Genomic DNA, 24719 nt, shown 5'->3' on the forward strand with positions numbered 1-24719 from the left:
AGTCTGTGCTAGAAGGCCCTCTGTTGAAGTAACCCAGTCATTATGATAACATAGTTCACCTTTTACCTTTTTTTCTCTCCAATTTAACTCTTGCGCATACTAAAGCCCCTGAGTCATTTTGGAGTTAATATAAAACAGACCATGATAGCAAGATTTGGATAAATAGCATAGAACTAAAATAGCAAGATATAATATGGTTTTTCAAAACCACAATGTAAAATTTGTCAGTAGTTAGGTTTATGATCTTCAAAAACATTTGGTAAAGAGTTTCAGAACTAGTTTAAGTTTCGGTAATGAAAATCGTCACTTAAAAAGAAATTTTTATAATTGTTTTCCTCTTTTTTTTCTTTTCAATTTCAGGGTCAACCTGGTCCTCAGGTAAGTGAACTCTTTCGTAATAAATTAATTTCAGTTTAGGATTTCCTCGGTGTGGAGATTTTTCTGCAATTCTTTTCAGTGGCTACAAAAAAGCTATGAACCAGTAATCATGATACCACACAGTAGACCAAATATTTCCCAGGAGTAAAGCTCTGGGGCCTCTCCAGGCTTTGTGAGCCACATCAGCTGTTGGGCCAGATGGCAAATTTAACAATGTACTATCCTACAAAGCAAAACTCTAAACTGATCTAAAACAGTGCCCCAGGACTTTAATGTAAGAATAAATGACTTAGTAGATGTTGGGTATGAACTGGTTTGCGTTAGGTACTGATTAATCACATACTAATAATGTTGCCATAAATCCACACAGACTGACTATTTAGACGGTGATCATACCAGTGACTTTTGATTCATTACAGACAGATATTGAATTTGATCTACATTTTCAATATAAACCAACTGCTGAAGACATGATTTATAATTAAATGTGAATGCAGTCAACAGAAAAATCTTTAAGAGCTATAAATTCTATTGAAGAAAATGAGGAAATTTTAGGAAGGGGAGGAATGTGTAGGAAGATGAAATTATTAAAGAAGGGAATGAAATGACGAGTCAGAAATGCAGAGTCGGTAAAAAACAACACACTCAATATTAATACTGATTGTGGTCTGTAGGATGCTATGGAGAAGGGAAAGTCATTATTAATGTTTTTACCTTTAACACCATAGTACCTCTAAATAACATAAATATTTATTGAATTCCTCTTACGTCTCTTTCCCCTTGATATACCAAATGCTATTTCTGTCCTAGACTATTTAGTAAATAAACAATTTTCATGGTATCTTTGTGAGTCAATATCCAAATTATTGTCAGCTAATTCTCACACCAGACCATGAGGATGTTATTTATAGTTTTTATGAGCTCAGTGTCTAAGGCTATCTAACAAAATAAACAAAGAAACCCACGTACCTCAGTAGAACAGTCCTTTCCACACCATGCTCATGAGAGAAAGTTTGCCATGTAATTAACTTACACTCATATCAGAAAATACTCTTATTATTTGTGATTTCCACACTTGCTTTCTAAGTTGGCTCAATTATTGGAGGGAAAAAAACCCAGAAAAGAAAGTTGTAGCTTATTTCCCAAATTTGAAACTGCTACATTGAAATGGGATGATGTCAAATAAAAGGTGCTTTGCATGCTTTATTTTATTTAATGCTTACAACAGTTCTGCTGTTGTATACATGTGCGCACACACACGCGTGCACACACACACACAGAATTGGAAGAGATCCATGACTTGCAGGGAGTGACACCATAAAACTGGGGGCAGAAGTCAAGAATGTCTGTAAAAACCTCTACACTCAGCTCACAAGAGAAGACGAAAAGGTAAGATAGCAGAGGATAAAAGAAGTTAGAGTGCTGGTTTAGAGATTATTATAATCTGTAAAATATTTTAAGTATTAATAGGACCTCTGTCTTTGCTAGGATCACCTCTGCCTACCCTAAAGCAGTCTTTTAGATAAGGATTTGGGTATAAGTAATTTATTTGGGAGACAATGCCAGGAAGCATTCTGAGGGCATGGGGAAATGACACAGGAGAGACCAGAGGGCCAGAAAACAGATGTATTCCTGGAAGCTGTGAGAGACTGTAGAGCTTGTCTCAGAATTGCTCACTGAAAGGCTGGGGAGATTGATGTATTTATCTACTAATTTCCCTTTCTCTTTTGTTGAGAATGGTGCCTGGGTGTTAACTCCCCGGCACCTCTGGTCTGGCCCAGGAGGTCCAGAGCTCTCCAGCTGCTAGAGGAATGCAGGCAGCGGTAGGACGTATGGGATCTGCATCCTTACACTGCCTTGGAGGGAAGCAGCAGTGAGGCTTGGCACCTACATCTTAAACAGCGTCCAAGTGCAAGAATCCTACAGACAAAACAGAGAGGGGAAAATTCAGATTGAGATATATAGACTTGGAAAATTGGACAAAGAGACAGCATTGAAAGCATATTAGTTAATGAGATGTTAAAGAAAATAGCTAAGAAGAAGACCATGTTCATAATAAATCTTGAGTTTCTGCCACAGTTAATGAGCAGAAGAAAGATGATAAACCAGCATAGGGAGCCAAGAATGGGCAGGACATTATGAATCACTGTAACCAAGATTTGAAAATATATCATGGCACTTAAAAAATTAAAGTCTATCTAACTGCCTGTGCTTGAAAACTTTGGAAACTTTCAAGGAAGATAGAATTGGCATTTTAAAATAGTGACCTGCTCTGGTTTTCCTGCATCTTGGCTATTTTTTTTGCCTTTAGTGGATACTTGAATCACATGATCATTATTTTCAAAATGTATCCCTCTTGTCACAGCAAAAGGATAAGCACTGGGTTCAGGAAGAATTAGCATGAGGGAAATGCAAAGCCGGGAGATAACTCACATCATCTTTCTATGGCACAAAAAATAGGCAAAGAGTTTTGTTGGTATGTCCCCAAGGAAAAGTCTTGACCTACCTCTTAACTCTACGTCATCATCATAACATTTTTCAAAAGAAACTTCCAAGTTTAGATTTTAAATTAAGTAATTCTTAATGGAAGTTTCCATTTAGCGCTTAGTGATTATTAACTATGTACTGATGTTTTTTATAAATTATAGATGTATTTTGATATGCAGTCTCCATTTTTATTTTCCCTACCACCTATCATAATATATTACTTTCCCAGCCTCTAATCTACTCTTGGGAAATTTCTTCTGCAAAAAGTGGAAACTAAATAGGCTTTTACCTCCAAGAACAAATTTTGTCTCTAAAAATATGAAAACATAGAAATGATGTAGTAAATGTGATTATCAATATGTACAGCACATTTATAGTATTTTATACAGTTATATCTTACATTACCATGTTACCATAAATCCACTTTTTCCTGAGTAGATTTATATAAACTACACATTAAATCTGTTTAATATATATTTACAATGTAGATAAAATGAATAAGCAAGCAATGTACATTTAAAACCTAAATTGGAAAATTTTTATGGATTGTTAAAATACTTGAAAGGTTTCTTTTATTTGATCAAATTTCTCTTAAAATATTCATGTTCTGTTTTTTGGTCTACTAAAAATGATTTTATTCACATACAGCATATATAGTGTGTACAGGAACTTATAATTTGGGATATGTCTTCCCTTTTTTTCTTTCAACTCTTTGGTGACATAAAATGATAACACAGTTTTTTCTTGAAAAATTAAAGAAGTAGTTCTTTAATTTCCCAAATTTTTATAAGGTTTCAGAGCTTAAATTCCTCAGAACTTATTTTTTTGTTATTTATATATGTAAGTTTCAATGCAACCAAAGTGCCACATTCTTTCCCCCGCTAATTATGCTCCTCCCTTATTGCTGTGTTGTCTTAGCACATATTGTTAATTGTGGGGAAAGCGAAGAGCATGAACTTAGTAAAACTTTTTCCTTACTCTCCCTCCCATTTCCCTTTGCAACTAGTTAAGGGAGAAAAAGGAAGAAGAAAGTTTGCTTCCTAAACAAGATTTCTCCAAACAAGTTCCCTTAACCAGTCCTCAAACCCAAGTTTCTCTCCCGCTCCCTGAGTCATAACCATGTCACCAAGGGATGACTCCTTAGTTGGACTACCTACTGTACTAAAAATCCTTACTCCCACTGACTGATCCCAAATCCTAATTTACAGTGGATTTTCCATTGAGATAGCATTGCCAAAACATTTCTAGGAAACAATAAGATTTTTTGGAGGGGTGCATTAAAAGTGGGCTTTGTGGGTTGATCTGGGAACATAAACCATCTTTTATTAGGATTCCTGTGTGAAGATACAATCAGATTTCCAAATAACCAACTTCCAAAAAAAGGGTTGTCAGTGTTTGAGCTGAGGGATTGCACCTCCTTTAAAGTTTACTAAAGAACTTGGACAGAATTATAATCAGCAACCTGTTTTTCATGTGTAAATGTTTATGTCAGTAAAGTGTTCTTGCATAGGTTGAACATTCCCATGTCATCTTATCCATGGTATTCAGTGCAAGTCTCTCCTTGAGAGAGGTTTCAGGCAAGATTCTGCTTCTTTGGTATCACGCCTTCTTTAGTTAGGAGTTGCAGATTAATAAGGTTTTATTTTGTAGACTGATGGTAGAAAGGGAAAATGTCTATTATTTAGGGAGTTCTTCTGATGATCTTCTGAAAGCCGAAGACAGCTTAGATGGATTTAACTTAGATTGTTAAAAGAAATTGTGCGGCCTGCAAAGCTAAATGGCAGAGATAGTGTGAAATTGAATACGAAAATAGGCCTTAGGGAAGAGAGGTGAGTCTTTGCATTTACCTAAATGGGTAAGCAAATGGTTCTTGACAAGGGAAATGAGATGGTGAAAGCATATTAGGAAGAAGGGTGGGGGGAGGCAATTCTAGCAGCTGTGGTTAAGATGGGAAAAGAGGTAGAGAAATGAATGGAGAGGTTGCTGCTGTGAATCCATTGTATAAAAGGAAATCAAATCCTTGGAGAGGAAAAAGCATGGGATAGGGTAAATAATGTCACAGAGACTGGGGAAAAGTGGTTGGGTAAGAAGAGAAAAAATAAGTGATGAGAGAGCAAGTCAGGGAAGAAAGGAGGAAAGGAAATGAGAAAAAAGACAGACGCGTGTTTGTATTTCAAAACAAAGCGGCCCTGAGAATTTTTGGGGGGTGGGGCAAAATTTATCTATCGAAATGAAAGTCACCCTACTATTTGTTCATTAATTCATATGAACACAATTTAAGTCAATACCTTAAGGATGTATTTAGCTCCATGTACAAGGCACAGCAATAAGGCTGTGAAATTGTGGCAAAGAAGACAGATCCAGTCTTTGTTCCTTTGATGGTTCTTTTACTATTAATAGTCAAGGAGATTGTTGAAGTTCTCTCAATTTTTGCAGACCCGCCATTCCAAGGATGAGTTCAATTCCACCCAGAACCCTGCCCTCCACCTGCACATCTAATAATCTGTAGGTGTAATGGGGACCTTAAATGTGAGGCATTTAAGAAGACTCTTTTCCAACATGCAGATGACCCATTGCTCTAAGTGTGGTCCTGGTGCCAGGCCTTAGTTCCAATGATTGAGGTCCTGCCCACATTCAGGCACCCCTGTTCTGATAGCTGAATCTAGGCTCCCCATGCGTACTATTCCCTGTCTACATGACGCTCTCCATCCCAGGTCCTCCTCTCCTTCTCCTCTCTCCTACCAGGTGTGAGAGTCAAAGTGCTCATGCTCTACCCAACCACAGTGAAATCCCTCTAGCTCACTGCGTATCCAACAGAATCCCCCATTTCTATGTCTTTTGATCCTGACTTCCCCATTGCCATTGTGCACACTGTGAGAACATGACTGCTACCTGCCTGGCCAGTCATGCCTGCGAGGGTAGTAAATCAGGAAAGGGAACATGGCAGCTTTTTCCTGTCTTGATGGTGGAGATATCGAGGGGTAGGACAGAGAATAGCAGAGGCCAGTGTCATTCCATATATGTCTGATGGATACAGTTTTTCTGTCATGGCTCTGATGATGTTGTTCTTCTGACTACAAAACTTTAAATTTCACTATGATTACCACTTAGAGGCCAAAAAAATCTAATTATTAGCCCGACATTTAAATCCTTGGATTTGGCCTGTTTTTTTCTAGCCCTATATCCCACTAATTTTTCATTTAATGCTCTGAACACTATCCTTCATCCAAACCAAATATAGCCATGTGCATTTTTTCTCTCTTCAAATGTATTTTTCTTCATTTGTCTTTTCTTAGAATAACCTTTTCTCAGAACTGTTTCCCTCTTAGATAGATATACTCAGATATACTCAGTTTCCTAGATATACTCAGTTTCCACACATCTAGATATGGTCACCTTTCATACTCACGTGACATTTATTCCAGCAAGGTATCTGCTCTCTCTTTTCTTGAATCCCCACAAAACTTTATATGTTCAGCTTTTTTTTTTTTAAGATTTTATTTATTTATTTGTCAGATTGAGAGAGAGAGAGAGTAGATGCAAGGGAAGTGGTAGGCAGAAGGACAAGCAAGCACTCCCTGCTGAGCAAGGAGTCCAGTGCAAGACTCAGTCCCAGGATTCCAGGACCATGACCCAACCCAAGGCAGACGCTTAACAGGCTGAGCCACCCAGGCATCCCTGTGTACAGCTTTTTATACTCCTTTACACTAGGGGTCATAGACAGCGAAGCCTAGATAGGCTGCACGTCAAACCCTAGGTTTTCACTTATAAGCTCTGTGACCTTGGGCAAGTTACTCAGTCATTCTGAGTCTCATTTTCCCCATCTGTAAAGCAGAGATAATAATTTCTTACCTCAACAGATACATACAGGAGTATTAAAATAAGATAATATAGGTATAACTTTTAACGCAGTGCCTAGTACATGACAGGCTCTTAGTAAATATTAATTTCCTCCTTCCATTGTACTTTTTCCTCTTTCTATTATATTGTAGTCGTTTATACACACCCTTTCTCTCTTGACTCCTAGCTTTTATGGTCTTCGAGGGCAGAGCTATGCTTTCTCTCATCTTTAGTATCCTCCCTAACACTTCACTTAATACCTGGTACATAGTAGATGTTCAACAAATATTGTTAAATTATGAACAGTAAATGCAAGAGTTTAAAGGAAAAGGAAGTTGAGGAAGAGAGAAAACTATCAGCTCTTCATGATTCTAAATACCCTGTCAGTAATACCATGTGTCATCAATAATGCCACTTAAAATAGGCCTCTGAGGTTTCTAAGCTCTGAGATTTTACTGAATATTTGTCAATTTTAATATCTTACTTCCACTTGGTTTGGCAAGTTTCGATACCTTTGTTTCCTTTTATTATAGTAGTTTGTTTATACTGATATTTAATATTTGGTAAAATAAGCAGATTAGTTTAACCCAGGGCCACACTTAAGATGTATTATGTAGATTTTAGCCATTTGTTTGTAGGATTCAAGGCTTATCTTTAATTTTTAATAATCAAGAGAGTTATAGAAAGTAGTTTATGGTTGTTGTGTTTCATGCCACATTTCTTTAACAAAAATATTCTTCCACTAATAAATACTTTAATAGAAATTATAGAAACTAGTTTTTAAAAAAGCCTTCTCAGGAGTTCCTCTTGTATGCATTATAAAGATATGGTGACCTTTTCTTCGCCCCCAATAACTGCATCAGCATGTTATGTAGAAGGTAGTGAGGTACACAGAACCACTATATTAACTGAAAAGTACCCCTTCTGTACCAGGGGCATTTCTTTTGCATAAAATTTTCAGAATTTCCAAGCCCTCCTCATAACTCTCCTTTGGCGTTGCATGTGAACATAAAGGAGATATAATTCCCTTAGGAATTTGGAGGACTAATGTGGCATGTATGTTGTAATTCTGTATTACTCAGTGAGAAAAAAATGTAAGAGAAAACCACAAGCAAATACCATCAGACAACTGCACATGAAGGCGTGGGTCTTCCATTTTTTTTTTTTTTTTCCAAATGCACTTGAGAAGAAGTAGAAGATGTCACATTGCCTTTCCTCCCCAAATCCTTTTTTTGCTGTTTGGTTGTTGTTCTGACATTATCACTGTCATTTCACAATATTTTACTAAAATGTACAAGAATCAAGCTGTGTGTGTCTTGTAAGGAATTATTCCCAAATAAAATAGTGTATTTTGGGACAATATTTAACTTTCTGTTCATATGTTTTTAATTATATACTAAGCTCCTTCTAACCTAACACTTCAGCAATTCCCATATTTCATGTTTGTGTTCCAGTCCAGCCTTTTTCAGATCCATATAGTCTCACTTGGGGGAAGAGGGAGGATATGTACATTCTCTAAGAAATTTGAAAAGCGTGTGTGTGTGTGTGTATAGGAAGTATTTATTTTACTCAATTCATTATAGAACTATTATATTAAACTAGTAATGTATTCATTTGTGAATAAATTATGCTAGATCTGAAAAAAACAGTATCATTCCCCACTATCTGTATTTTATATGGTGGTTATATGATGAAGAGTGATTATAAACGTCTGAACATTTTAGAGTTTTTGGTATTTGATTAAGTAATTGGTTAATTGAAAGACTCCCCTGTACTCCATATGGCTTATACCTATAGATATTTATACACTTAATACTATATAAATATAAATTTATAGGGGTGCTCAGTGGGATAACCCTCTGCCTTCTGCTCAGGTCATGATCTCAGGGTCCTGGGATTGAGTCCCGCTTCAGGCTCTCTGCTCAGTGGGGAGCATGCTTCCCCTTCTCTCTCTGCCTGCTGCTCTGCTTACTTGTGAGATCTCTCTCTGTCAAATAAATAAATAAAATCTTTAAAAAAAACAAAAACTAAAATATAAATGTATATACTATACACATAGTATAGCAGCTCGTTTATTTCACTATCATCCATATATCTTTTTTAAACGTGATTTGTATACCGAAACTTTGATTTACATATGCTGAAATTATCAATCCCTTTTCTTTTTTTTGTATCTCAAAAATACCTATAAAATACCAATAAACCTTCTTTATATGTTGTTGATATACATAGAAAATACACATTGAATAAATGTCTACAATTGGGGCAGCTAGGCAGCTCAATTGGTTAAGTGGCAGATACTTGACTTTGGCTCTGGTTGTGATCTTAGCATTCTGAGATTGGTTCCACCTAAACATGGAGTCTGCTTGTCCCTCTCCCTCCTCCTGTGCCTCTGCCTGCTCTCTCTCTCTCTTTCTCTCTCTGTTTTAAATAAGTAAATAAAATTTAAAGAAATAAAATAAATGACTACAGTTAATAATTCAGATTTAAAGATAATTTTATATATGTTTGATGATGAAATGGCTGAAACAACTGAAAATATCAGCTTTTAGCGGTCTGTTTTTAAAGGGAGCATACAGAATATGTTGAGTAGTGCTAAGGGAATGGGCTACATAGGCAGATAGCTGCGTTTAAATACTGGTCATTTACAAACGGTATGACTTTGGGCAAATTATCTGTTTCTTTTCAGTTTTTCAATGTAAAACAAAGGTGGTTGGCTTAATACATACATACTTAATACCGACTTAATGAAACATTTACAACAGTGTATGGCATGTGTGTTATTATTCAAGTCTTATTTATGCACATGTAAACATCTGCATACAAACCCTCTCACATGAGCTCTCACAGTGACACAGTCGTGATGTCATATAACCCTAAAAATGGGACCTCATCTGCTGGATAAATATCCAATAGAATAATGGCTTTAAGTTAAGTAGTTCAATTTTTAAATTAAGAAATTCATGAACAGTGATTATCACTACTAGATATGATTCTAGTATAGGATTCTAAAACAAATATTTAGTGCATACTTGTGTATTTAATTCTTTCTAAAGCTGGTGAAGAGTTTTAATCAAAAATACTTCAGAGAAGTAAAAATAATTCACTTTGAAATGTTTTAATCTTCAAAAAAATTGTGGGGGCGCCTGGGTGGCTCAGTGGGGTAAAGCCTCTGCCTTTGGCTCAGATCATGATCCCAGACTCCTGGGATCGAGCCCTGCATTGGGCTCTGTGCTCCGCCGGGAGCCTGCTTCTCCCATCTCTCTCTCTCTCTGCCTGCCTCTCTGCCTACCTGTGATCTCTGTCTGTTCAATAAATAAATAAAATCTGAAAAAAAAATTGTGAATTTTCTGAAGTAATATTATGTAAATGTATGTAATTTCACATATATGTTTTGATGGGTTCTTTGGTTTGATAATTTTGATATCCTAACCAAAATTCTTTTATTTTTCAAGATTTTATTTATTTATTGTTAAGAGAAAGAGAGAGCAAGGGAATATGAGCAGTGATGGGACAGGCAGAGTGAGGGGAGAGAAGCAGACTCCTCACTGAGCAAGAAGCCCCATGTGGGACTCGATCCCAGGACCCTGGGATCATGACCTAAGCAGAAGGTAGATGCCCAACCAACTGAGCTACCTAGGGGTTCCCTAACTAAAATTCATAATTGGCTAAATTTATTTTCTCTCTGAATATTTCTAGTCATATTTAATTGATTGCTTGTTTTAAATACAGAATCTATTTATTGCACCATGTGGAGATTAAAATGGAGGAATGCTGTAAGATAGTAGTTAGAAAGCTAGCTCCAGAAACATTTTATTCTACCTTCTTTCTTTGGGTAGGCCACATTTAAACTTAGTTTAAATAATAACTATAGGAGGGGCACCTGGGTGGCTCAGTGGGTTAAGCCGCTGCCTTCGGCTCAGGTTATGATCTCAGGGTCCTGGGATCGAGTCCCGCATCAGGCTCTCTGCTCAGCAGGGAGCCTGCTTCCCCCCTCTCTCTGCCTGCCTCTCCATCTACTTGTGATTTCTCTCTCTCAAATAAATAAATAAAATCTTAAAAAAAAATAATAACTATAGGAGATTCTACTACCTCCTGTAGTTAATGTGAGCCTTTATACTTCAGGTTTATTTTTTTCAAATGGCCAGTATATTTAATGCTAACTATTTAATATTTAGATCAGGCATAATCTATTGTTATAATTTACATTCAGTAAATAGTCTTTCTATAAAAAAATACACTGAGGGGCACCTGGGTGACTCAGTGGGTTAAGAATGCCCCTTCTGCTCAGGTCATGTTCCCAGGGTCCTGGGATCGAGCCCTATATCAGGCTCCCTGCTCAACAGGGAGCCTGCTTCTCCCTCTGCCCCTCTCCTACCCATGCTCTCTCATGCTCTCCCTCTCAAATAAATAAATAAAATCTTCTTAAAAAGTACACTGAGTTGAAAACAAATCAAAGAAGATGCATCCTGAATTGATAAAGTTGAATAAATATCTAGTATTATATAGTAAGCATAGTTATGACAAAATTAAAAAAAAAGAATACTTATGACACAGTTCCCTTGAAACCTTTTACCTGGCAACCTGAACTATGGAGCTATTTGGAAAAGAATAAACACAGTGGAGGTTTCAGTTTCCAAAAGAAATCTTATCCTTGCAATAAGCTCAGGGCCACCATTTACACTCGTGTAAGTTGTATACTGTGCAAAGCTGTTCAGCAAACAAACAGGGAAGTCTAAAATTCAGCTTGTGCTTCACTTGAGCTCTGGAATGGAGCTGCATCTACCTGGAGGAAAGCCTCCTTATCTAATTCACACAGTCTCAGTGTAGACCATCAGGACCCTGAATGAAGTATATGCATTTTACTCAAAGAAAACAAACTGGTCTTAGTGGTGGGCATCAGGATCTGAGATGAGAACAGTGTGTTCCGGAACAAATGCAGAGTGGGCAGTAGGCATAGTCCTGGAAAGAAGCCACAGCTGGGTGTGCAGTAGCAACTGAAGTTGTGGAAATGAGTGAGATGCCCAGAAAGTGTGTTATCGAGGGTAAAATAAGTCATGGGTGGAGGAGGGTTAGTTATGAATTACAGAGAGAAAAAGGAAAAGGAAGTTCTCCTACAGAGATGGTGGAAGACCCAGCAGAAGGCGTTGCCAGAGAAGCTAAAGGAGGAGTCGTTAGCTCTGTGAGCTATAGTCACCAGGTTTCCAACTATGAGTTTACTTAGAGACTTTAGTGGTCTGATGGTTTTCAAAGCAATACTGCCATGGTTTTAGGAATGACTCAGTATTGAAAACGTGGGAAGAGTAAAAATAAAACATTCTTTCTAAAAGTTGGGAGTCACAGGCAGGAGGTAGACAGGAGCCAAAAACATCTCTCCTTATTTGAGACAGGGGAAGAAATATGTATTTCATTGAGTAGAGTTCATCTTCAAGAGACTGTGCAAAGTTTTTTTATTCCATTTACTATTAGTCTTTATTCTCTGACTAGGGTTGTGAGTCAACAGATGAGAAATTATAGTGACCCCAAAAAGCACAACTTCTAGCTGAAGTCAAATATATCCTCATAAACATTCATTGGAAGCATGTTGGCTTTTTGAAAGTCAATAGGCTATTCAGGGAATACTAATGTTGATTCTGATAACTTCTTAGAGACCTCTGTTGCAAGAAATCTGATAATATATTTATTAATACTTACCATATATAAGGTACAAGACTGCATTTGAATTAGGAAGAGAAGAGTGGAAGGAAATAATATTTACAGACCATATGTTCTTTTAATTACTTCCTGCAACTCACATATGAGGTAAATATTGTTTGTTCCGTTCCACAGATGCAGAAACTGAGGGTCAGAGAGGTTAAGTGACCTGCCTAAGGTCATGTTTTAGTACATGTTAAAACTTCCAAAGGCATTGTTTGTTATATTTCCCCCATATGCCTTTCTCCTTGCCCTTAGGGTCCCTGATAGCTTACTATGAAGCACAAATCTTATACCTAGCATGGTGAGCGGAGTTTTATCAAAGCGTCACAAGTGCTTTAGGAATTCAAAAGGGAAAACGTCTCCAAAGGAGGGGCAAGGAAAGCTTAGCGAAGAGAAGTCACTGAGACGAGCCATTAATGATGGGTCATAAATGACCGTGAGATTGTAGAGGGGTGGAGACCGGATGCTTACTGGAGTAACATTTGTACTGGGACTAACATTTCTCTCAGAAACTCAAATTTCTGCTGTGGTTATTATTATTATTTTTTTTCTTTCCAAATAGCTCCATAGGTCACGTTGCCAGGTAAGAGGTTTCAAGAAGGTGTGCGATAACTATTTCAAGTCTAATGATACTTAAGGAAGCTTATTCAGTAGAAAGAATGGCAGGAACAGAGGGACAGCAGTGAGAGCAGTGAAGGCTCCTCTGAGAACTGCTGGTATTCCAGGCTGACTGAAGGACAGAATCCTCATGTTGGGGATCGGGGCAGAGGTGGGAGAGGGGATAAAACACAAAAGGAAAGTTAGGAGCAGATAATAGAGGACTTCAGACATAGGCAGAAGTTTACACTTCAGTCAGTGGGAATCTGAAGGGTTGCCTAAAATAAAATTTTTAATTATGTAACTACTTCTTTGGAGAATTTTCACACATACTCAAAAGGAGAAGAAAATGTTATTATAAACTGCCCTGGAACTGTCACCCAGCTTCAGAAATTATCAGTGACTAATATTATTTCATGAATTTATTTTTCCCTTGTTTTTCTCATTTGTTTTGTTTGCTGATGTATTTAAAAGCAAAACCTAGATATGTTGTCATTGAATCTGCAAATACTAAAATATGAATCTCTGATAGGGCCTGTTTAAAATATAACCATCATTTCATTATCAACACTAATAAAATCAGCAATAATTTCTTATTATCATCATACCCAATCCATATTCAAATTTCCCCAGTTGTCTCAAACTTGTCTTTTTGTAGATGGTTTGTTTGAATCAAGATCCCAAACTCAGTTGGCATTTAATTGTTATAACTCTTCAGACTCTTTTAGTGTCTAGGCCTCTTCTTTTGAAAAATCTTTTTTCACGTCACTAATTTTCCTACAACCTTTGACCTATATATAGAATGCCCCACATTCTGGATAGATCTAAAGAATTCCTTGTGGTGCTGTTTAACTTGTTGCCCTGTCTCTGTATCTCTCGTACACTGCAAGTTCCATTTAGAAGTTTGATTAAGTTCTGGTTCAGTTTTTAGGAATAGTCTCTTATGAAGGTATAGTATACTCCCTTCTTAAATCAAGAGGCAGGTAATATTCTGTTGATCAGCAGGTCAAGTGCTATTGGCCTGATTCCCCGCAACCTTTCCTGTAACAGCTTTTGGATCCGTGGAGGATTATTGCCTATAATAACTTTTTCACTGGGCCCTTGACATTTTTGGTGCTGAGGAATATGTTCAGAAATGTGCTTTAGGAAACATAATCTGACAAAAGTATGTAGGATGGAATAAATTGAGGGAAGACCTGGAGAGGTTGTAGACTATTCCTGTTTTCCAGGAATAAGGACGCTGGCAACAAACATGGAAAGACAGATTCAAGGGATTTTGTGGAGAATGAAATCTCTGGGACTTGGCAACAGATTCCATTTACCAAATCAAACATAACACTGACCTTTTAAAGTTGGAGGAGTAGTGGTGTGTATAACAAAAACAGGAAGGTCAGGAGTCATGAGTGGCTTGCAGTAGAAATTGAGAAGTTGGTTTGAGAATGATGAGTTCGAGCTGATGATGGCATATCTTGGCTTAGACATCTGGTGAGCAGTTGGGAATGCAGCACTGCAGCCTGGAAAAGAATTGAGGACATAAGTCAGGTAATAATTAAAGCCTTGAGGGTACATTTGATAGCTGATGAAGGGAGTAAAGTGAAAAGAGAAAAGATTTAGACACAAATTTGGACAGTCATGACATGTTTGGGTTTTGTCAACCCTTCCTCCCCAAAGTTCTGGTTTATTTAGTTTTAGTTTAGCCCAGGTTGACTCCTTTCCAGGGCCCTAAAGACTGGCTCAGCAGTTTCCCTTCTCATAGCTTAGCTTTCTTCTTCCTAATGGAAAGAAATGCCCTTAAGACCAATATGTATTTCAACTCACGTTACTTTATTTTTCCCAAAACCAGACTGTAAAAATATGATTTCTACTCTGCTGCCTCCTTTCTCTTTCCTCAAATACAATTTTCTTTATTTCTATGGCCCATCTATTATTAAGCAAGTTTGATGGAGATAGGAGATGATACGACCTTAAAGTGAGGGAATAGAAGGCAAAAGCAACTTTTCTTCCCTTTAACTTTTGGAGAGCACGAATGGATGTGTTTGGAGAGCAAGGGGAAGAGCCCGAGGGAAATGTATTGGTTGAGAGCGATGATACAAAGCTGGCAAGGTTGGGGAGGAGGCCCCAGTGCCCTGGTAGGATATTATCTTTGTTCCACAGGGAGAGGAGGTGGTGCTACAAAAGGTTGTGGAAATGGAAAGCACGGTAGTTGTAGAAGCTTACATTAAAAATTTTTGACCTTTTGGCCAACAGCAGAGAGTGAGAGACTGGGCTTCTAATTTATAGGGGAAGCTTGAGAATCATAGACAAGCCCTGAGATTCAGGCTCTCCTGGTCTCATTTATTTTTTTATTTTATTTATTTTTTTAAAAGATTTTATTTATTTATTTGGCAGAGGTCACAAGTAGACAGAGAAGCAGGCAGAGAGAGAGAGACGAGGAAGCAGGCTCCTTGCTGAGCAGAGAGCCTAATGTGGGGCTCGATTCCAGAACCCTGGGATCATGACCTAAGCCGAAGGCAGAGGCTTAATCCACTGAGCCACCCAAGCACCCCACTCTCCTGGTCTCATTTAATAGTTGATTGGTTTTTATTCCTTCTCCATATCTCCTTAGACTCAAAGAGATATCTGTCCTTACCTCTGTGTTGTGCTCAGTTGCCCTTCACAAAACTGCAGTGCTTTATAAAATACAATGAATGAAGCAAAGATTCAAGGTGACCTGCAAACCAGGCTTTCTTGAGTAGCCTGGGCAAGATTATGTTGGGACAGTATATTAGGAAGCATGCTGAAAAAAACTTATAAATTAAACCCATGGTGTAAAGAAGGCTATGCTTCTGAATACATTCAAATTCTATGGAGGAGGGTAAGAGTATTGTAGGATAGCTTACACCATTAGCTATAAAATCACAGGGGCTACTGTGGGCATTTAGAGAGCAAGTTGATACTTTCTTTCAACAAAAAGAATGTTTAGGATTCCAAGTCTTTCACCATGGAGTTCATTTTATTTGACCTCTTAAAAATGAGTAAGAAAAAAAGAGCAAAGTTAAACAAAAAAGTTTTAGCAGTCACTTAAAACATTTGGATATAAGGGATGAGGCTAGAGAGAAGGGAACCCTTGGTTTTGATTGGCAGGAGCAGTAATTTGGCTGTATTTAATTTGTATTGTGTTAGAAAAGAAAGCCAGAGTGAGCTTCCCCGATTCCTGCTGTTTTATAAGCCCTTAACTCCATTGAGCTACATCAGTCTTACTTTTGAGAGTCCTTTTTAAATGTTTGGTTTTTCTAAATTTTCTTTCAGTGCTAGATCCCACTAATTGTTTCCTTATGGTAGCTGCTTATGATTTAAGACTGATCGTGGGCACCTATGGTCCCTTGTTCAGGGCTTGAACTGACATCACAAAGGAACTTAAAAGTTACAATCTCACCACAGAAAATGCCCAGACAAGAATAGCTGTAAAAATTAGTTTTGCAATAAGTGGGGCTGGTTTTGATATTTGAAATTTCTGTTTATACTTACACTCTTTTCTGCTGGGTCTCTTTTAATCTTCAATACAAAATGAAAGGTGTAAAGTCTGAAGCTATAAATCTGTTTATAGCTGTAATTCCCTTCCCTGACTTAGCAGAGTTTGACACTATCATAAACACGGTTCTTCTGCAGCAACATTGAATCTGGTTCTTGTATAATTCTTTATATGTGCTGCTTTGAACACTGAGAGTTTTATTGCATTCTTTTCATTCTGGGTGTTTCAATTCAGCAAAAATTGATTGAGCACCTACTATATGCTAAGGCAACTAGGTAGTTCTAGGGCCTAAAGCGTAGTCTTGGTTAGTCATTGAGTAATGCATTTGTCTGCTTTGGTTTTCTTTTGGCAATAGCTCCTAAATATCAAGGTAAGCTATATTAAACCTTTGTATTCTGGAAACATTTTCAACCATATGCCTATCACGTTTCTTACCACATGGCCCCCTTGTTGCGGCCGGCGTGACAAATCGACCAGGAAACCTGAGGGTAAGAGGATGGTGAAAAGAAATTAAGAGACAAAGATGGGGACAAGAGGGACACTGAGGAGGATGTCCAACAGTGCCGATTTTATTCCACATCTTACAATCATTTATAAGGCAGACCACAATAGGAGGAGTAATACATCAGTACCCAGTCAGATGACCGCAAGTTTCTATAACAAGTTTACATTAACTATGAGCTAACCTCGTGATACCAGGTAGTAGTCTCGGCTAAAGCCATTAGCAAGACAATCCACCAGGGAGTGGGTTATGGGAGGTACAGAACAACAAGGACCAACTAAGAATTTAAGACCCTGACCACATTGTTCCCTTCTGTAGGGAGAACGTGTGGGAAGTCACGTAGGCGAGCGCAGGACACATAGCACAGACACTTTCTCAGTGTTACTCTACTTTCCCGTCCTTAACCTTGTCAAGGTGTCTGGATTTTAAAGGAGACACAAGTCAGGGCCTGGTTTGATCCTCGACTCCAACTGTGCTGTGGCCTCCAACACCTCCTGATTTTAGGAAATCAATATGTTTGCCTTCTTTATCCTCAGGTCAAATATCTGAAGAAAAATGTTTATATTTATGTTTATATAATTAAAATATTAAAAACATTAATGGTGTACTTAATAATCACTACCATTGGTCAATCAGGCATTCTATAAATTGTTTCATGGATAGCATTTGATGTTAGCCGAATAATAAACATTGTTTTTCCCATTTTACAGATGAAGAAACTGAGGCTTAAAGAATTTAATTAACCTGCCAAAATTCACACAAGTGATCACAACCAGGATTTCAGTCTGAATTATGTTTGACTCCATGACTTGAGCTCTTAAACACCAAGACACTTTATGTAGTTTATTTTGAAATAGTTTCTCCAAATTATACCTTTGCTTTTTAAAAATTTTTAAAAGATTTTATTTATTTTTAAAATTATTATTATTATTATTATTATTATTATGGTTATTATTTTATTATTTTATTTATTTTTATTTTATTTATCTATTTATTTATTTTTACTTATTTATTTGTTTATTTTATTTATTTGAGAAAATGAGAGAGAGAGAGAGAGAGCGCACATGAGCAGGGGGAGGGTTAGAGGGAGAAGGAGACTCCCCACTGAGCAGGGAATAATCCTGGGACTCCGGGATTGTGAACTAAACCCAAGGCAGACACTTAACTGACCGAGCCACCCAGGCACCCTGATACTTTTTGCTTTTTATTTTTATTTTTATCTGAAACATTTAAAAAGAAATTATATGCAAACACAAACACACACACGCATGCGCGCACACACACACACACACACACGTCTATACTTACCTATAGGCCCTCCTACATTTTCATGTCAGGTTTTCCATAAAAAGTTTAAAATTTACACATTACCTCTTGAAGTCATTTGCAAAGTTAAAAGTCTATGAAACAAACAACAAAACAAAACAAACAAAAAAAAAGGTGATTTTAAGAAGAAATGTCCCTAAAAATATGTATTACACCAGTAAAGCAGAAAACTATAGATTTCAAGGTTTTAGGTATATACTTGGAAGAACACAGTTCAAAGTGAGCCTAAGCTAAATGCATAAAACACTTCACTCTGTAGTATGGTAGATTTATCGACATGTAAATAGCTAGGGTCGTTATTTTTCAAGTAAGCATAGATTTTTCCATTATTAATTCTATTTGCGATATGATTTTGTGAGTTTCAGATACTTGCTATAAACTACCAAATTCAATTTATTCATGAATGTATGGCTTAAGAGCATCTATCTCATTGGCACAATGGGCCAGTTCATGCTGCAGTCAGAGAGTAGGCAGAAATCTTACCATCTGTAGAACTTAGGCTTTTATCCTACTTGAACAAGGGAAAATGGCTTATTTCCTATTTCCTTGCCTTGTAGGGGGTCTGTGAACATTGATTAAACCATGTTGGCAAGAATGCCTGAGAAAGGCCCATGCTGTAGAGATTGTTGTCCTTATCCTTAAAAAACTAGGGAAATTACAGCTTTTAAATATGGTAAGCCCACAGTCAGCTTGCAGTCTAAAAGCAGAGGTAGAAATGTAAAAACGGTGTACTTTATTGGTAAGTTAATACAGAGGAAGTGTGGCTGCACAGTATAGCCACCATATGTCATCTGTTCTCCTTTTACCCAACAGTGACAGTAGAGAATTTTCTCCCCTTCTCAGCTACTCTAATTGGGCAGCCAAGGCTGCTAACAATCAATTTGGATTTGAATACCCCTAAAACCAGATTTAAAATTCTTTATGGTTCACTTGGCTCTTGAGCTCCTGTGTTCATCACAGTTTATGTAGTGTAGATCAACCATTTTCTGCTAATGCACTATGTTATGAACTTTGAAATGAGTCACCATGTTGGTGATTTGTCAATGGCTCTCATGTCCATTCCATTAACTGGTCTTGTTGGTTCTATCTGAGAAATGTCTTCTGAATCTAGAATTTTTCCTTTGCTCCTATGATCATCTATCTCCTGGACCACGGCAGCAACTTTCTAAAAAGGATAGCGTTTCATGCTCTCAGAGTCCCACAGAGCACACTTGATCTTACCACTGCCTTGTTAAATTGATGACAGAATTTGGCCCAGGGACTTGGGTATTATTAGCCAACCTTCCCGAATCTCTTCCTCAAATCTTACTATTCCACGTTTCCACTCCCCACACCACATATGTTCTTACAACCCTGAACTCCTTGTCTTTCTCTGATAGCATGATGTTCTTCCACACTTGTGCGTGTTCTCCCCTTCTGCTTGAACTTCTTTACTCGTTCCCAGCTCCCTTTATGTCTGGACAACTTTCAAGAGCCAGTTCCAGTATCATCTTTGGAACTCCAGTTCTCCCACTTTCTTTTCTGTCTGTAGAGCATTCCTTCCGCTGATTACAATTATGTTTACATAACTTTCCTCCAGACTCAGAGCACATTGACTGGCTGGTAGTTGGCTATAGATGCTTAGAAAATAAAACATTCTGGCCTTTGTAACTCCATGGTAATGAAAAGATTAATCAGAAGAAGGGTTGTTATAGTCCAAAAATGAGAATGATCTACACTTTGCAGGGATAAGAATCATAACTCCATTCTTATTCTAGCAGCTCTGGCTGCCAAGAATGTCCAGGTTTTTTTTTTTTTTTTTTTTTTTTTTTTTTTTTTTTTTTACTTCTGGCAGAATTTAGTTTTGTTTTCATGATTGCCATCTTTAAAAAAATCATTCTCGCTTTAGCTTTTGTCATTCAAAGTAGGTAAAATTTACAGTTCTAGTGAATGAAAGGTCTTAACTGGAATATCCAGATTCCATGAATATATCTTTTCCAGCTATATTTCAATTAGTTTTGTGCAGATTGAAATCCAAGATTTTACTGAATCTCAATTATTGTGCTTCTCATTCACAATGCTTTTAGTTTGGCTTAATAATTTAATCAAAATAATAGAGCATGGAAAAAAAATCTAAAATCTTTGTTACTAGGATAGAAATGGATTTGGGGAGGCTGAAGTTGGTATAGGCCAAGATTCATATTAAAGGCTTGGTACAAACAGGATTGTTGCCATTAATTCTGAACATGAAGTCATTTGATTAGGGACTAATTTGAAATTACCACTGGTATTTATACGTATATTGGTAGTAAATTAATAACACTCTAACACCACTCTAAAGAAACGTTCCAACTACTGTTAATAATAAAAGCTTTGGTAACACTTTTTAAAATTTATGTAACTAGGGCTAATAAGATAAAAACTTATTAGAAATAATCACATCAAACATTCTTGTTTATTTATTTAAGCAGACATAATAAAAAATCTGACTCCAACCTACCAGACCAAACCAGAAGGAAAGGAATTCCAAAAGAAGCCTTACATAAAGAGTCATAAATAATGACTCACTATTACCTTATTTACAACCACTAATTTTACCATATTTACTTACCATTGACCTCAACTTTGTTTTAGAACAAAGTTTTATTTTCAAATAGCTGCCAGTCACTGATACTGATACCTGAACAACAAACACATCCATTAACTATCAAATTTGGTACAGCTGGGAACAACAAAATGCCATGTAAAATATACTGTAATTCAAATATTCCTTAATTTCATTTATTGCCTATCCTTTAGCTAGTATCAGTCAAAAGACAAAATAATTTAAATAGTGACCCAGCTTTAATTTTAAAAAGTTAATAATCAAAGATACCTTTCTTTCCTCTGTAATATTTTGACCTAGAAGAAAACCATGGCTCCCAAATTTTGAAATACTGTCTGTGTTTACTAAGGTCATCCTCTTTTTCCTTCAAATTCAATCCATATTTGCACTGAAGAGGATCCAATTCAGAAAGAAGAATGGGATTTCAGTTAGAGCAGAAGAAAACACCTGCCATTAATCCCAAGAGCACAAGTGGGGTCTGGAGTGTCCGAAGCAGCCACCACAGCTGTGAATGGAGGTTGACCTCTGCTTCGGTTCTGTCTTGAGCTGGCAGGTGCCAGGACGCCATTCAGTCTGCTCAAAAACAACCTCTTTTGAAACAGCAGTATTTTATTGCTCAATTGTGAATGCAAATTTTTATGTGTTCATGAATTAAGGATCCTTTCTTATGGCAAGCTGTCTAAAGAAGTCTAGTTTTCATATGTGATTTTGGCATTAGTCATTGAACTCTGGGGAAAAAACTCATCCCTGCTCACCACTGTAAATTGTTTTAGAAAAGTTTTGACCTCACACATGCCATAAAACCTAATGAAGTGCCTTTAGAGGACTGGTACAATGAGAGGCTTGGCCTCTAAAATCTCAACAGCAAAAAGAAACTAAACTTTAAGAAGAAGAAGCTTTTGGGGGTTAAGGGGGAGGAGCAGGGGAGGAGTTCCACTGTGACATACATAAAGTAAGTAACTTGATAGTAGCTGGATTTTCTAGGCGAGTTTTTCTTAATGCTAGTAGTAGGAAGTGTTTAACTGTGGCACTAGATTATTAAACTTTTCAAAACAGACCGTTCTTGTTTTCTAAATTAGCTTCTCCCACCATACCTTCTATGAGTGCCTAGAATACTGCCAAACTTTTTATAGGCATTTGTATATAAATGTAAAATAAATCAAAATAGACTTAAATAACATATTATTTAAATCAAGACTGGAATCTCCATTTTATTTTTTAAACTGAATGGTAGGTATCCTCTGTTTTTTGGGGTTTCCTTTGCCTCACCAAAAATAATACCCTACTTGTAGAGCATTAGAGAACATTTTATGTGTGTTAAAAACAATCAAATAAATTCTTTAGACTTAATTTTACAGGGATAGATGCATAGTCTATACCAATTACTCACTAATTGATTCACTGAAAACATTAATAAAACATTAAAATTTTACTGAAAACATAAAGAAAAATGATTTCTTGGTTTTCCTTTGTTTTAATGGCACAATTATTTTGGGGATAAGAGAAACAAGAGTTTGTTTAGTTGATTCTGTTATCTTAGCTCTCTCTCTCTCTCTCTCTCTCTCTAAACCTCTACAATTACTCTTTCTCTCATTTTGTACTTGAGATCCTGGGGTCACTACAGGATACTCGGAAATGTAATTGTGAGCCATTTCAGAAGGCATCTGTTGAAGGCAGAAACATAGTAATCATTCTTTATGAAAATACAGTTCTAGAGCTCTGTCCCAACACTTATCATCCTAACCTAGTCACACAGACTAGGTTAAAGTCCTGGCTAACTCACTTGCAAGAGATCTAACCTTGATAATCTTTGAATTTTATTTTTGGCATCTATAAAAGGAATATCATAATAATCTCTTCATTGGATTGGGACAAGATTAAATACAGTAACAGGTGAAAGTTCTTTGTTGATGGTAAAATATATAAACTACCAGACGTGATATTATTGTTATTATTAAATTCATGATAACCTCACAGCTGTTACCAGAAGTCTCACAACTGAGAGTAGGAATTTAGGACAGTTCCTCTGTAGCAGATACTCAGCAAGAGATATTTTAGTAGACTGATTATTCCTACATTTCCACCTGAAATGACATTACAAGGTCTTAGGAAGGAGTACTTTGCTAAAACCTTGGCTGTGCTTCTAGTCTAGACTTACACTCGTTTCCCAGCCTTTTTGTCACTCGCAGGTGAAGGTGAGAGATTGATTGAAGGTAACTTTGAAATGCTCCAGTTTCTCAAGTAGGCTGAGCTGAAATATGATTTCAATTTTAAGAGCTGGGGGGGGGGGCTTGTATTGATGCCTCTAGAAATACTATGTCCTGCTAGCATTTTTGTTCAGAGATGAAGAAAATCTCCATGTGGCTTAAGAATAGACGGCTGCCCAAAAAAGTAGAAAATCCCAAAAGAGCTACATCTGTATAGCTATCTGATTTATGACAAAGATAAGACTGTACTACCATGGGGAAAAGATTCATTTTCAATAAATGGTGTAGGGTTAATTTGATCCACACATAGGAAGAAAAACCATCTTGACGTTGACCTCACATCATGCACAAAATCAGTTCTCCATGAATTCAGATCTGAGTATGAAAAATAAAGTAATAAAACCTCTATTTTTTACTTTATTTTTTTATTGTTGGTTTTCTTACTTTGTTTTGTGTACCATACCATCTCAAATAATATAAGTTTAATGTACAGTATTATATTTACTTTAGGTGTACAATATAGTGAGTCAACAATTCTATACATCACTCAGTACTCATCATGATAAATGTACTCTTAATTCCCTTCACCTATTTCACCCATCCCCCTCTCCCCTCTGGCAACCACCAGTTTGTTCTCTATAGTTAAAAGTCTACTTTTTTGTTTCTTTTTTTCTACTTTGTTGTTTCTTTTGTTTCTTAATTATCACATATGGATGAAATCATATGGTATTTGTCTTTCTCTGACATTTTACTTAGAATCATATACTCTAGATCCATCTGTGTTACCACAAATGGCAAGATTTCATTCTTTTTTATGGCTGAGTGATATTCTACATTATATATGTATATAACATCTCTACTTTACTTATCTTAATTTTTTAAAAATTTGATTCCAGTATAGTTAACATACAGTGTTATAGTAGTTTCAATAAGGCTTTTAGCTTTTAGAATAAACATAAAAGAACCTCTTTATGTCCTTGAAGTAGCAAAGATTTCTTAAATGAAATACAAGAAGAGAAAAAAAGAAAAAAATGTTAAATGGAGTTTTATTAAAATTAAACTTCCGTTAATCAAAACCCAGTTAAGAGAATATACACAGTACACAGAGTGGGAGAATATATTTGCAAAAAATAACTGATAGAAAACTCATATTCAGAATAATGTAAATTACTCATACCTCTCTCTTGATACATACAGATATTACAATATGTAAAGAACTTCAGTAAGTCTAAAGGACAACTCAATAGAAAATGGGCAAAAGATATGAATAGACACTTTGTGGGTGAAGATGCAAAAAGGACAAAACATGCATTAAAAGGAGTTAAACTAATTAATCCCTGAAGAAATACAAGTTAAAACAGTGTGAAACTACTACACCTCCCACCATAATGTCTAAAACAAAAAAAGATGGAAAATACCAAGTATTGGTATTGATATAGGGGCACTGAAATTCTTGTAAACTGGTGATGGGAGTATAAATTGTTAGAATCACAATGAAAAACGATTTGTCAGTACCTACTAAAGCTAAACATATTAGGTATTTTCTATAGCCTAATAATTCCATTCCTAGATTTACACCCAACAGAAATG

At 36.6% G+C, this 24719-nt stretch overlaps 1 protein-coding gene across 1 annotated transcript in view; it reads left to right on the forward strand.

The window, feature by feature from the left end:
* The window catches only part of COL25A1 (collagen type XXV alpha 1 chain), a 464458-nt gene that overhangs the window by 280928 nt on the left and 158811 nt on the right, over window positions 1-24719 (forward strand). Inside the window, exon 5 of the mRNA XM_082728561.1 lies at window positions 361-378. Coding sequence (XP_082584687.1) covers window positions 361-378 — 18 coding nt within the window. The remainder of the gene's footprint in view (window positions 1-360; window positions 379-24719) is intronic.

The sequence above is a fragment of the Mustela nivalis genome (assembly GCF_964662115.1).
Source record: "Mustela nivalis genome assembly, chromosome: 4".
Lineage (NCBI taxonomy): Eukaryota > Metazoa > Chordata > Mammalia > Carnivora > Mustelidae > Mustela > Mustela nivalis.